This window comes from Drosophila arizonae, chromosome 4 (assembly GCF_054131065.1).
Source record: "Drosophila arizonae isolate 15081-1271.41 chromosome 4, UAZ_ARI_1.0, whole genome shotgun sequence".
Classification (NCBI taxonomy): Eukaryota; Metazoa; Arthropoda; class Insecta; order Diptera; family Drosophilidae; genus Drosophila; species Drosophila arizonae.
Window position 1 is genome coordinate 25021076 of NC_142924.1, and position 13989 is coordinate 25035064.

A 13989-nucleotide genomic window follows, 5' to 3' on the forward strand; every position below is an offset into this window, starting at 1 on the left:
AAGGGCGCGGACGGGGTCTGGGCGGGGGGTGTGGTTGCTGATGCGTTGGCCACATATTTCCGCCGCCACGAAGCGTGCTAGGTATTTTCCCAGTCTATATGTCTATGTGTGTGTGTGCGTAGCGGAAAAGCAATTTTCCTTTGTGTCGTGCTCAGGTTTCAGCTCGGATTGTTTTCGCCGTCTAGTTTTTCCTACGCGCTGCATTGAGCTGGCAAATTTGTTGCAACAGAAATAAACACTTTATTAAATGCATTGGAATAAACGCAGCCGAAGAGTGTCTCTCGCTGGCGCAGTTCTATTTGTCTTCTCCTCACATGTGGATAAGCTCTGCGGATAAAAAGTTTGGCGGACTCTCCTCGAAAAGTGAATTTGGTGCTAAGCTCCAATGGGATATGCGTCCGTGCAGCGAACTGAATCTTAAAGCGAGGCACCTAGAAAGTTGCATCTTTTGTTCTGCACGGACTTAAGACTGCAAATAAAAACGAGGAGCCTGGCATTGCACGTCTTTCTAAGTAAATATATTGACACTGATTGCATTGAGCCATGCGACTTGCGCTTAGCCAGAAGAAAACAGAAGAGCCTAAGCTGGAGTTAGTTCGCCCTATGCCTCAATTACCGTAAGCGAAAAGGAGGAGTCAGCGGATAGAAGGCACTGCGGCTAGACCCCACGTGGAGATACTTTTCCGTTATGAACAGATCATTTTTTTTTGTTAAGTATAATCATAAGACCACATGACGAATTAGGAACATCTATATATTTTCAAAACAGTTATTGGTTAGCTTTATCCAATGAGGCCAAAGCAAAGGGGTCTTCAGTAGTCAATGGGGAATAGGGTAAGAGGGAAACGAATAAAGAAGGTAGGAAGCAAACGAAATGAGCATTTAATATACTATATGCAATTATCGAACTACTATTGACATCTAAGCAGAAAAAAGTAATTGAATCTCATCAGTTATTTCTCTTCAATCTCTCGTTTGAATATATTTACTCATTACGCAAGGCAATAGTTCGGGAGTTCTCGTCCCACTTCTAAATTCCCCCTCTCCTTCTAGATATTAGCTTAACTTACTCCCAACTCTTTGAATGCGAACAATCAACGTGTGCTCGAGCATTCAGTTGAATAGGAATAATAGCGCTATTTCAGGTCTGTATAAAGCCAGGGCGCTGGGCGCCTTAATCACTTCATCAGATCTCGACGAGTACACAAATTATGATTTAAATATTTATTTACTTTTTGCATTTGCCGTCAGCTCAAAGCGGATGGTTGCCTTCCCGCACACTTAAGCACACTTTCCCATCTACCCATAATCGAAGCCAGGAATCAAATTATGCTAGAATTGAGATTGATTTTTTATTCAATTTTAATGCGACAAACGAAGGCAGATAAACAGACACCGACACCGACACCGACAGCAGAATCAATTCAGGCACACACACGCACACGCACACATGCATGCATGCAGACACACCCACACACAAGCAGACACATGTCCCTTGGCGCTTGGCCCGTGGGCCGAATGCTCTGGATTCGTTTATGGGCCCTATAGACCCAGTGACAGGGTGCTTCAAATCAGAGTCAACGCGTGGCCGTGGCCTCAGCAGCCTCGCCTCGTTGGCTGGGGACAAATTACAGCAACGATGGGTCACGGGGGAGTGCCACTGGATTAGGTCGCTGCCGGCTGTCCTCGTCCTCGTCCTCGTCCTCGTCCTCGTCGTCGTCCTTATGGGAAACTTTTTGAATATTACAACATAAATCGATTAGCTTCCAGTCGTCTGCCTCACATGTGAGCACGTGTGTGTTTACTCTGTCTCGCTCTGTGTGTGTGTGTGTGTGTGTCTTGTCACTGATTGACACTTGAAGTAAAATTTTTCGCTCTCCACTTTTTGCTGTTTGCTGTCGTCCATTGATATGCGTCTGCCACTTGAGTTGACAACAGCCAGCGATGCCACTGACACTTCATCTTCCCCTCAGTTCCAGCTGCAGTTCCAGCTCCAGCACCAGATCCAGCACCAGCTCCAGCTTTAGCTCCAGCTTCAGTTCCAGCTCCATTTTCCGTGAGCACTTCAAGCGAACTTGTTTGCGCTTTCGTTCTCTCTTTGCAGGCATCTTCCATCAATTGCTCTTCATAATCAGACTGGCAAATTGGCTTTCAGTTGATGCCTTCGGCTTCGGGTGCCCGGGGTCTTTGGCATCGGCCCGATTTCCAGCATAAATTGAAAGGAAATTAAACATTGAGCGCCAGTGGAATGGAATTGGGCATTGCAGCTAATTGCTTAGCTGCAGGACAAATTGTCACGAGATAATTGTATTTCACTTTAGCCAAACGCAAATCGAACCTGAATGCCTGGAGTCAGTGGGTCAGTTAGATCGGAGGAATCCGGGGGAATCCAGCGATGATCCCAGCAGTCAAATAATCAAACTTCAATTCAGCTCACCGCAGCCCCCAAGGCAAACAAGTCAACAAATCTGCTCAGCAAATTTATTGAACAGACAAACTGCAATTAGCGCACACAAAGCGCAAATACAAGTAAATTATTAGAGGCACTCGACTTAGGGGTGATTCCTGCCTGGCCCGGTTGCTGCCTCGACATCTGCAACTTTACACGAATCATGCGAGTCGCGCGAATTCTGTGTATGCATGCGAATGGGAGAGGGGCTAAGCCGTTGAAATCAATTGTCTTGGCAACAGACTCTGGTCGGGAATCCCATTGTGTAGAACTCAGTCAGTTTGGGCTTTAAGGATGCACCGCGGCCCTTTCGGCTTTTTAGTCCAATTAAATGCGGCGCAGGGCTCGTTGGCAGATCCATTGCAATTCGGACTGATTGTTGTAGTCCCTTCCACATTTTTTAGAAGTGCGCTCTGCTGCGCTACCTGGCCGAGAATTGAGTTTCACGGTTCGTTGGCCAGCAATTTGTTGTCGCAGCAGTTAGCTTTGACTTTATCTTCCGCATCTACGTCTCTGCTCGTCCCTTTTGCAGCTATATACTATTTCCATTTCCATTTCCACTTCCACCTCCATCTCCATCTCCACTTCCACTTTCGTTTGGCTTCTGACTTTAATCTTTAACCGTGCACTTTCGCCGGCCAGCGTATAAATTGTTGACATTATTTTTTGGGCCTCATCGTGGGTCTTGGCCCTCCTTATCCCTGGAGCCGGCTGCGTGGGAAACTCTGTTCTCCGTGGCGCAGCATCCTTGTCGTCGCGTTTGTCCGTCGGCTGGTCGTAATTATCACGCTAATGAATCAAGTGAACTCGCTTGTAACTAATTGATATGAGAAACTGACGTGGCTTTTCATTCCCGGCTGCCGGGGGTTGAAGCTCTCGTTTCCCGAGCACCCTCACGTCATGTGCGAGCTACGCATCTATTTTTGTTGGAAACCGTATACGGGCTCACAGTTTTTTACGTTCCTGGCATTTGCATGTTGGACTACATCCCTGCCCATACTCATGTGCAGTTCATTCGATGCCGCAACATCAATATTTATGCAGCTAATCAGCAGCACGCAAAATTAGACTAAAAGCCGTCTCGCTGAATGGAAGGAACAAACGAGCCAAAATCCAATCGAATCAAAGGCCATTCAGGCTCTCCTGCCGTTAAGAGAGACAGGGGGCTAGGCGTGGAGGGGGTTGCAAATGGAAAAAGTTCATTAGGAATAAAAACGTAAATTTGCTTTCTATATTTCCCATGGAATGGGAACGGCCGTAACTTTTTAGTCGTGTAAACTTTGCCTAAATGATTTTTCACGATCTTCGGCTGCTGCGCTTTGTTTCGCTCTGAACTTTTGGGGCGCTTTACTTTTATTTCTGTAGCTCATTTCTGGCATATGGCCCTGGGGAGTTGAGAGCTTGTTAAGCGACTTTCTCCAGGTGTTGGCTGGGCCTGTCTCTGCGCACGCTGATGATTTCCGCTCCCTGGGGAGTTGCGTCGGTAATAAATGTGATTGTTTTCGCCGGGGGCACCGCTCTCGAGCATCCTTGTTAATATTAACGATATTTAGCATAAACAACTTTGCTCAAATTGCACAAACTTTGCATAAGCCAGACGATCTGTGCGCCTCTGCTCCGCAATCAATTTCAATTTTAAGCCCTTTACAGCAAAGACAGCGTTTTTAATTAATCGTCGGATTACCAGGAGCTGCCCAGCAGCCAGGCTGGGCTGGGTCAGCCCGGGTCGTGCCAAGGGGAGGATATGGCCAGGCTCGTGGCTGTGGTCCTGGTCCTGGTCCTGGTCCTGGTAGTGGTCGTGGTCGCAGTCCTCGACAACGATTTGCGCTGTAGACTCCAGCTGTCCATTTTTTCATTATCTGTGCCATTTATTCTATTTTTGTCGCACAACTCAACTAAACGAGCGACAAATTGCCGGAGCCTGTGGCTGGCCGGGCATCATCCTCGCCCATGATGAACTCTTATTGTTCCGGGCCGCGCTTAATCCTTTCACGCTTTGTGTCATCAATGCGACAGGCATGATGCCGGCCAGCCTCCGCACTTCTGATGGATTTAGCCAGGCACGCCAATAGTTCGAGTGCTCGAATCGAGCCATATGGTCCAAGGCGCACTCCAGCAATGCCATAGAGATGCGTTGCCCATGGCGAAAGCGCAAAAAATACAATAAGAGCGGACTCATTTCATTTTGCCCGTATTGTGGTTTGCTATTTGCGCTGCAAATCTGTTTTGAAAACCAATAAGTCTGATTTATTGGCTGCCTGCCAGATATCATAGAAGTCTTTCTGCATTTGCGACGGCAGCTCGAACTATGATGAAGTGCCTCGACTCGCAGCAAGCGCACTGGAGAGGACTGGAGTGGAGCAGAGCTATGACTAATTGGCTCTAGCTAGCGACTCATTAATGAGTCCATGAGAGGTTTGCTTTGCATGTGTCCCACTAGTTCTGTGCCCCGGCTATCCTCGAAGTCCGTCGGCGATTGCCCGCAGCGGCGGTCATAAATTACAGAAGGTGCTAAAAGCCACACACAAACATGCAGAAATTGTTAAAAATAATGACACATTTATCACATCTCCATTGAGCCATCAGCGCGACTCCTGCACATAAAAGGCAACCGTTGGCCCCTGGGGCTGGCGCTGCGATACGCGAAGCTCTACGACTGTCCAGTGGGCAGTTCCCGCTCCCTGACGACATCAGCATCAGCCATCGGGCTCGCTCAGTCTCGTTAGAGGCGTAAATCTGCGCTATGGGCAACGTTATTGTAACAATCAACGCCCGACGCGTTAAACACATGCGAGCAATGATTACCAGGGACTCTCGATTGAGGGACGCAAAGGCAACGGCAACGGCAACGGCAATGGCAATGGCGATGGCAGGGGGTGGGAACGGGGCATCGCCTGCAGCGATTCGATTCTGACCACAGACGCGGCACATTCGGGGTGTTGACAATTCAAACGCAATAATTGAGACTGCGAACCGCACGCCGCTCGACGGGATTCAGAAAAGGTGTGCCAATGTCCCTCACCCTTTGCCCCTCGTCCCTCGTCGTGGACGTGTGTGCGTCTCGCCTTTGGCTCGTTATTTCGTGTTTGACACAATGTCAACTTTGTAATAAGTTTTCCTTTTGCTGGCTGCTGCTGCTGCTGCATAAAAAATTCGGTAATGGCAGTTGCAGTCGCTTTGATCTGCCCAGCCGGGGGTAGTTTGTGCACCCCGGTCTATTGCGAATGGTCGCGACGTAGTTTTAATGAACCCTGCGACGTTTCTTGTCCTTGTTGCTGATTTCTGATCCTGTTGCCTGTTGCCCGTTGCCCGTTGCCCGTTGCCCGTTGCTCGTTGCCTTTGTGGCCATTGTTCTCGCACTCTCCCATTCAGCATTTGCTTTTGAGCTCAGTTTTTTGTCGGGTGTTTATTATTAGCCTGGCAAACACATCCGCACTCCCAGCCGGCGATCTCTGGCTGCTTGCGTTGTCGGGCATCCTTCAATGTTGGTTTAATGAGTTGAATATGTCAAATGTCGCCCCGTGCACGAGCCAAGCCATTGCCGTTCTCAGGGGCTGGCAAATGTCGTCATTAGCATTGGAAATTGCACAAAACATTTCAGGCAAAGCCGGCGTCTATATATTTTTGGTAATAATTGAAGAGCTCGCTGCTGCTTCTCCCGTAATCATCAGTCAGGGCTCGCTTAAAGCGCCGTCTAATCGCTGTGCCTTGGCGCTCGTGTACTCCAAGCTGGCGAGAGGGAGCTGCTGAGCGTGAAATTCGCATAAAACGCATTAGCATTGGGATACTTGAACAGATGTTCTTGCATTTGAAATTCACAAAACTAAAAGCGAGCTGCGCTGTTGACGCAACCAAACAAATCCGCAAAGGCAAAACTTGAAAAGACAAAGAGGATTGCCCGACCAACACCTTGCGCATCTGTATCTAGCACTCGCATCTAAGCACTCCGGCACTCCGGCACTCTGGCACTCCGGCTGCCAATGACAGTTGGTTGTTGTCACCCTCTGGACAGAAATTCGCACAGCTGAACGCTGTTAGCGGGCTGAATAATTCTATAGAAAGCGACGAATGCGAAGTGTGACTGGCTTAGAGGTGAGTCGAGAGTCGAGGCACAACTTGCCAAAGTCTGTCGCGTCTCTCTAATGCACGCTGGCATTTACATAATTCCCCAGACAGGACGCGGGGCCATCTCTGGGCGCAGCACTTGACTCAAGCCAAGCACCCAGAACGCAGAGCCCAGCGCAAATCAAAATTAGAGGCAACCCAAGCCAAATATCAATTACAATCACGCAAACCCAGCACAACAAACACAACACAACGTAACACAACAGAACAGAACAGAGCACGGACCACTTCAGCTCGGGGACAGCGGCCGGCGATAGAACAACAAGCAAATTAATTGAAATCAATGCAAATGCCAAGCGGGCTGAGCCAGCCGAGGCAACCCTCAAGGGTTGTGTTATGTTTCGTTCTGGTTTTTCAATTTCAATAGGCAATCGCATTTGTCAGCGGCTTAAGTCGCGCTCCGCTTTCCACTTTCCACTTTCCACTTCCCGCTTTCGGCCTTCCGCTGTCGGCTTTCCACGTCTGACACTCCCAACCCCCGCCCAGTTGCCGTGCCTCGGTCGCATTGTTGTCAAACATGTCAAAGCAATAGCAAACATTTGGGCTGCTTTTAATTTATCAATGCAAGTCGATTCACTCGACTCTTCTGCTCTCATTTTTTTTTTTTTTTTTTTTTTTTGCTCTTGCTGCCCGCTTGATCTATGGATTCGATTCCATTTCGCGGTTTGCTGAGCACATGCAATGCCCTCAGAGGCAGCAGCAGGAGCAGATAACGCGCCGATAAGCATTGACAGTGTCCTTCTGGCAGCGCATCCGCGGTCTCCTTTGTGTCATAAGTAACTCATTATGTCGGCCTGCTCGTGCTGCTGGTGTATCCGCGGTGGCTTTTGTGGGTATTGAGCCTTACGGGACATATTGTTACAGCATCTGTCCCTCTCTCTATCTCACTCTCTCTCTCTCTCTCTCTCACTGCTCTTGAACATATGTTACGAAATATTGGCATTCAAATCTCTCAAACGGGTGAAATTCGAAACTATGTGAAATTGCATAGATCAGAAAGTCCGTATGTTAATGAATTTTTGTATGTTGACAATGCGGATGTCATTTAATTTAGTAATTTTTCAAATATATTTTAGATATCATTTTCTTAGGGTGATATCAGATAGTTCCTTAAAAGCTCAGTACTCATTATGTTCTTATTCGATCTAATTTGTTAATCATTTCAATTCTTCAATTACGACTATAATGCAATAAATATAAAGAAATAAAGAAAGATTTTAAAATTGATTAAGGCTAGCACAACACATTATTATACATTATAAACGTATTGCCGAAGAAATGTAATGGCATCATTATTATCATTATTATTATTATTATTATTATTATTATTATTATTATTATTATTATTATTATTATTATTATTATTATCATTATTATTATTATTATCATTATTATTATTTATTAGATTTTTTCCTTTTACAGCTAATATACAAAACTATATTGAATAATAGAAAAGGCAGTACAACTAAACGAAAGCTAGAAAAAAACAAGAATTTTTTTTTCTTTTCATCCGTTAATTTTAATAATTTGCAATCGAATTTAATTTCCATTTATTCATTTCATTACTAAGTAGTGAAAGAATCATCCTTTGATCGTTTTGGTTCTTCAACAGATTCATAAAAACTCATATGAGTCTATCTAAAACGCATTTATTATTTTCTTGGGTCTCTTTATTACTTTAATTTATTTATTTGTTTTGCATGACAAGCTTTGTCAATCTCAATATCAACAGGATGGCAACACCAGTTCAAGAAGAAGAGAAACGCCGATGATTAATAGAAGCTCAAGGTATCACAGTGTCTTGAAGCTCTTCACGTTTCTCAGTACCTTAATTAACACCCTTTTTAACTTAATTAACACCCTATTAATTTTAAGTTATACACAATTACATACATAATAATTGTTGCATGTATAATTACTATACTCAACACAACTTTCTGTCCCTGTTCTGATAGGTTTATAGAAATTATTAAGCAACCAAGTCGAACATAAAGTTCAATAACTGATCAACATATAATATTGTATATATTTTCATCACATTTGAAGCCTCCTGCTCCTTCCTCATAGTTTAGGCATAGCTATCGTAACCGGAATTTGTTCCTGTCAATGTGAGCTGGGTATACCGTTGCGCTGATTGAATGGCTTCAGGCTGATAGAACATGTTTCGTGCTCTATTCTATTCTCGGCGCTAATGCGTATTGGTTTCGTTGTAGGCCTTGGTAACATTTGATATGCTCAATTTGCGATATCGACTTTTTGAAGCCAAGCATTTTGGATGCTTAAAGGTCAGTTATGCCTGGGCTCAATGTCAGCGGCCGACACATCAGAGGCCATAAAATCGTTTGGCAACACGCGTCGCGGTTTAAAAACCAATGTCAATAAATTTTCACTAGAACAAATTTATTGGTAAGCCCCACCGAAACGAGATGAAGCTTTCTGACAGAGCCTCAGGCCACGCTTCAACTCGTTGAGTCGACGCGCAAAACGGCGACGCCTCCAAATGTCAATAAAGAACACATTTTGTTCGGCAAACGCTTTTTATGTGGAGGCCGCGCAGTCGAGGAAATCGGGCCAAAATGCGAGCATAAAACTCTGCCAATTGCCCAGTGAGGCGCGCGCCGTTTGGCGACAGAATAATGACATCAAATCGCATAATTTGTGCAGCAGACGAGCCCCGAGTAACCCCAAAAGGTTAGCTAAGGGTTAGCGACAGCAACAACAACAACAACAACGACGACGACGTCAACAAAGACAACAACAAAAATATATATATATATATACATATGAAAAAAAAAAAACAAATGAGAGTCGAGGAAGCGCATTTCAAATTGCCTGATTTACTAGTCGCTGGGGGCTAACGATTTCCTAGCTCAGCGTCAAGGAAATAAAGTATGCTCCAAGGATGCCCACACACACACATGCACACACATACATATATAAATATGTATTTATGTGTACTCGGCCACATGTGGCGGTTGGGCAAACTAGCAACAGTAAGAAAAGAAAAGAAAAGAAAATAACAACACAACAAGGAAATAAATAGAAAAGTGCTTGGCAATAAAATTTGCGTAAATAGTCCAATTTGCATTGAATGTTGCCTTATTTATTTTTTGACTTTCCGACTGAAACCCCCAACACACGGCCAAAACCAAAAATGAATCACACTTGCCTATTGTTATGCTTTCAAATGCTTGTTGTTATCGCATGTGTGTGTGTGTGTGTGTGTCTGTGTGTGTATGTATGGATGTTAGTGAAGTGTAAATTTGGCAAATTGTGTTAAAAGCAAAATATACAAAAATAGCCTCGAATTGACGCAGTAAACAGAGCCACGAGGGCGGATTGAAGTTTACACAAATTTCAGCATTATATATGTATGCTTCCCTTTAAAGGACATTTCGAATAGATTGGCTAACAGACCTGAAGCCACGAACTGTGTGCGAGCAGTGAGAATTTGGTGAATACCTTCAGGCTAATTGCATTGGCCTCTTAATTATATATATAGATATTTTCCCAACGTAAGCTTGTACTGTCATTGTTCTATTGTTTTTCGCTGGAAACTTTTGCCAGACGAAAGTACTTGAAACTTTTCACTTCGAGTCGAATGCAATGAGGCCTAGCAATTAACAATCGATGCTTAAAATGCTGCCAATTAACAATTAACAAGCTTTCAGCCCCAAAACAGAAGTTTCCCTTACTTTAGCCTGATTTTTAAATAGATTTATATACTCAATACGTAGAAAAAAAATGTATATATGTTTAGATAAGTTTAGTTAATAATGGATTGAACATTGTTAATTATATAGCGCTATTTGAGGACAGCACGCATATGAAAGGGTCATCGGTTGATCGATTCGATTGACCGCACAAATTCCCATTGGCCATTTAAATAAAGCCATAAAACAATTTAGTTTCACACACGCACGGGATTTAATGACGCCCCGAAAATTTTAATTTTAAGCTAATTACACACACACTTGATGGCCATAAATTAGCTGCAGTGCTTGAAATGCCTTTTTATATATAATATTCAAATTGATGCAATTAACGTGATTATGTACTTAGCCGACTAATTGGCCGGCAAAGGGACATCGAATCGAGCATTGTTTGAGCCATTGTCTTTCAGCTTTCGTCGACATGTATTTCTTTGCCCCTGCTCCGCATGGACAACGGCTCACAGAAATTAAGTGAGTTATTAGCTCGTTATCTGCCGCACCTCATATTTATACAGCTGGCTGCTGCATAGCGGCGCCACATCAGCTAACCAGTGGGAGCAGCTCGTGCTGACTTGGAGATACCCTGCAACCAGAGCATTGATTTTAGGTAAAAGCTCAGCCTTTGTTTAGTCTGACAATCGATTCAGTTTAGGTTGGTATCATAGCCGCCTCGTGGCATTCGCCACGCTTTACAGAGCATAAAATGAGCACTGACAAGCGCGGAGAAAGCGGGCTGTGGCTGGGCCAGAGCTTGTTGCTTAAAATTCAAACAATGTGTTGATGCCTTCACACCAACAACACATGCATAATTAATATGCAAAAGAAGCAAAAAACAGCAACAGCAGCAACAGAGGCAGGGGCAGGAGCTGGAGCAGGGGGAGGCAAAAGTTTTTGGCCGAGCTGGAAAATTGAAAGGGTTAGCATACATTTCGGGGGTGTGCGGGGCGCATCGTTAGACGACATTTTGCAGCTCTGCTGCTGCTTCATTATTACAGCTTCCGCGTCAACATCATTTCCGCAAACAGCAACAACTACACACACACACACACACAGATACAGAGAAGGCTTTGTTGTTGTTGTTGTTATTATTGCCATGCATAATTCATATGTGAAACGCAACAATAGGTGGCAAAGCAAACGAAGCAAAAACATAACCTCAAACCTCTTGAATGCCACTGAAAATGGTTTAATTGGAGCTTCACACCCCCTCGCCCTCCTCGCTACCCACTCAATCCCTTCCCCCTCTTCCATCCTCTTTGGGCATTTACATATTTCAATGCGTGCAATTAAGCGTGTTTGTGGGAGGTTGGTGAGGGGCGGCGCCTTCGAGAGGGGGCTGAGTTGGGGCTGGGCCAACTGTCGTGACATGGCGAAAAAGTTGAATTTTTTGTTAAAACTTTTCGACAGAGTTCGTTTTTATATTTGAACAGATAAATATATCTGCCCGCTTTTGACGCACCTTTTCTAATCTTTCCCTCTCGCTCTCTCTCTTTCTCTCTCGTCTTACAGGAAAATCACGACATTTCACGGTGAACGGCTTGAGTGCTAATAACACGCTTCAGCAGCAACAGTACAGCTTGCAACAACAGCAACAGCAACAGCAGCAGCAGCTGCAGCCAGCGACTGACACACGCAACATATACAACAATCCCTACAATCCACAACAACAGCAACAACCACAGCAGCAACAACAGCAACAACAGCGCACCGCACACCTCTTCAAGGCGCTGGCTGCCTCTGCTGCTGTTAGCGGCAATAATAGCTTGAGTCATCCGTATGACTTCTCCAACTCGTCGTCCTCATCTAACGCCAACAACGAGCAACAGGGATCATCGTCATCGGAGGCGGATAACGCGTTTCTAACTCATAATAACGGTAAGTTGTATAAGGAAGAATTATCCCTAAAGCGTATATAAAGTATTTAGCAAATATACAATTGGAAATGAAAGTGCTACAAGAGTGAAGAGATTCGAATTTATAAGATAAATTTTAATTGATTTTTTGTCGAATGAAAAATTCCTGGATTTCTGGAATAAATTCGCTTTTCATTTGTAAATTTAAACTTGCTAAGTAAGATTTATTCTAGTACAATAGTATAATAATAATAATATCACCCCAAATTTATTTTTATGAATCTATACATTACATGTGTAATCTACGGTATTAAAATTACGCTTAAAAAACTTTATTGTGAATTATCGATTACTATCGATTAAAATTAAATGGGATGACTTATCTAAAAAGATTGATCGTATTGCTTACAGTTAGCAAAAATTCTTCACGTTCTAATATCTCTAAGTTCATACGGACGAATATACGGCCATGGCTGTATCGACTCGTTGTCCAGATTAACAATATACATATATACTTTCCCATTTTCAATGGGTTCGGGGTATATTTAATCTCCTATCTATGGTATTTATCTGCTTATTATCTGACCAACATACATTCATAATATTTTTACTTTAATTCCTAATGTCATCATCGGCACATAGGATAAATTTCGATAAGAGTTTTTGAATATGGAATTCGATGTATCCATATAGACTATAGGCATCCACAGATCAGTGGTCTTAGTCTTCAGCCGACACATCGATAGCTTGTACTTTGGCCACAGAAGGAATGCGTTTTAAGCTTTTGACTTAATTTGATTAGGACTCGCCGGGCTGCACTCTGCCGAGGTGCATCGCAAATTGGAAAGCAACTCGAGCAATTAAAAACACAACTTTCGAGCCTTAAGTAATATTTCCGTTGCTGCATAATTCCTACCTCGGCTGCCACAACAAATCAAAAAACTTGCTCACCTGCCTGCTTGGCTGGCAGTTTTCCATAATTTGCACGCAATTTGCATTTCAAGTGGCCAATCCCCCTGCGCTCACCCTTCGCCTTCGCCTTCGCCCTCGCCACCGATCTGCAGCCGACTCCTCTCAATGCTCAAGTTGGCCACTAGCTTCTCCTTGACTTGCGACTGCCTTCTAATTACAGCACAAAAATGTGCTCACAGTTCAGCCCCAGCCAGCCTCAGCCTCTCTCCGGCTGGCAAACTTGGCACCCGACGAGAAATTAATGTTAGAGCTCATAATTTGTTGAGCGGAGCAGAGCGGATGGGACACACTCTTAGTCGCCGCTCGTGGAGAATGCGAGTTTGCTTAGCGGGAAGAAAGCAGCTGCAAATTACGGAGTAAGCCGCCTGGCCAAAGGTGTGGCAAATTGTGGCCAAGATTTATGTGGCTGCGGAGCATTGTTGTTCCATTATGAGCGAGCATTGTAGTGGAGAGCCCGCTGAGCAGCAACAGTTGAACTAACTACTTAATTTGATTGAATTTCAACTCTGACTGATGCAATCTTGTAAATATTTACCCACACAGACAGGCACACACACAGACAGACACGCACAAATGTGTAGAGGCTCTCGACTAAAGCTGAAGTATTCTTAGATGTAATCTTAAGCTGAAAATCTCGTGCTCAGAAGCCAGACTAAAGCTGCTCTCGTCTGCCAGCCTAGCTGGCTGGATGGCTGCACTATCCACAAATCACTGGGGGCTGCTGGGGCGACTATAAAATGTGGCAAAGTGCAATTGCCGCCCAGGACAATGGAAGACGGGCAAACACGCCGCCTGTTATGCAATAAAAATCATTAAAAAATATATAAAAATGAAAGCGGCAAGCTAACAAGGCGCTCGATGCTGGCGCTGATGCTGA

At 44.4% G+C, this 13989-nt stretch overlaps 1 protein-coding gene across 1 annotated transcript in view; it reads left to right on the forward strand.

Annotated features, from left to right (window-relative positions):
• LOC108614622 (uncharacterized) overlaps window positions 1-12203 on the forward strand; it is a 63735-nt gene extending 51532 nt beyond the window's left edge. The window contains exon 4 of the mRNA XM_018008825.2: window positions 11797-12203. Within this exon, the coding sequence (XP_017864314.2) occupies window positions 11797-12203 (407 nt within the window). The remainder of the gene's footprint in view (window positions 1-11796) is intronic.
• The last annotated feature ends 1786 nt before the right edge of the window (window positions 12204-13989 follow it).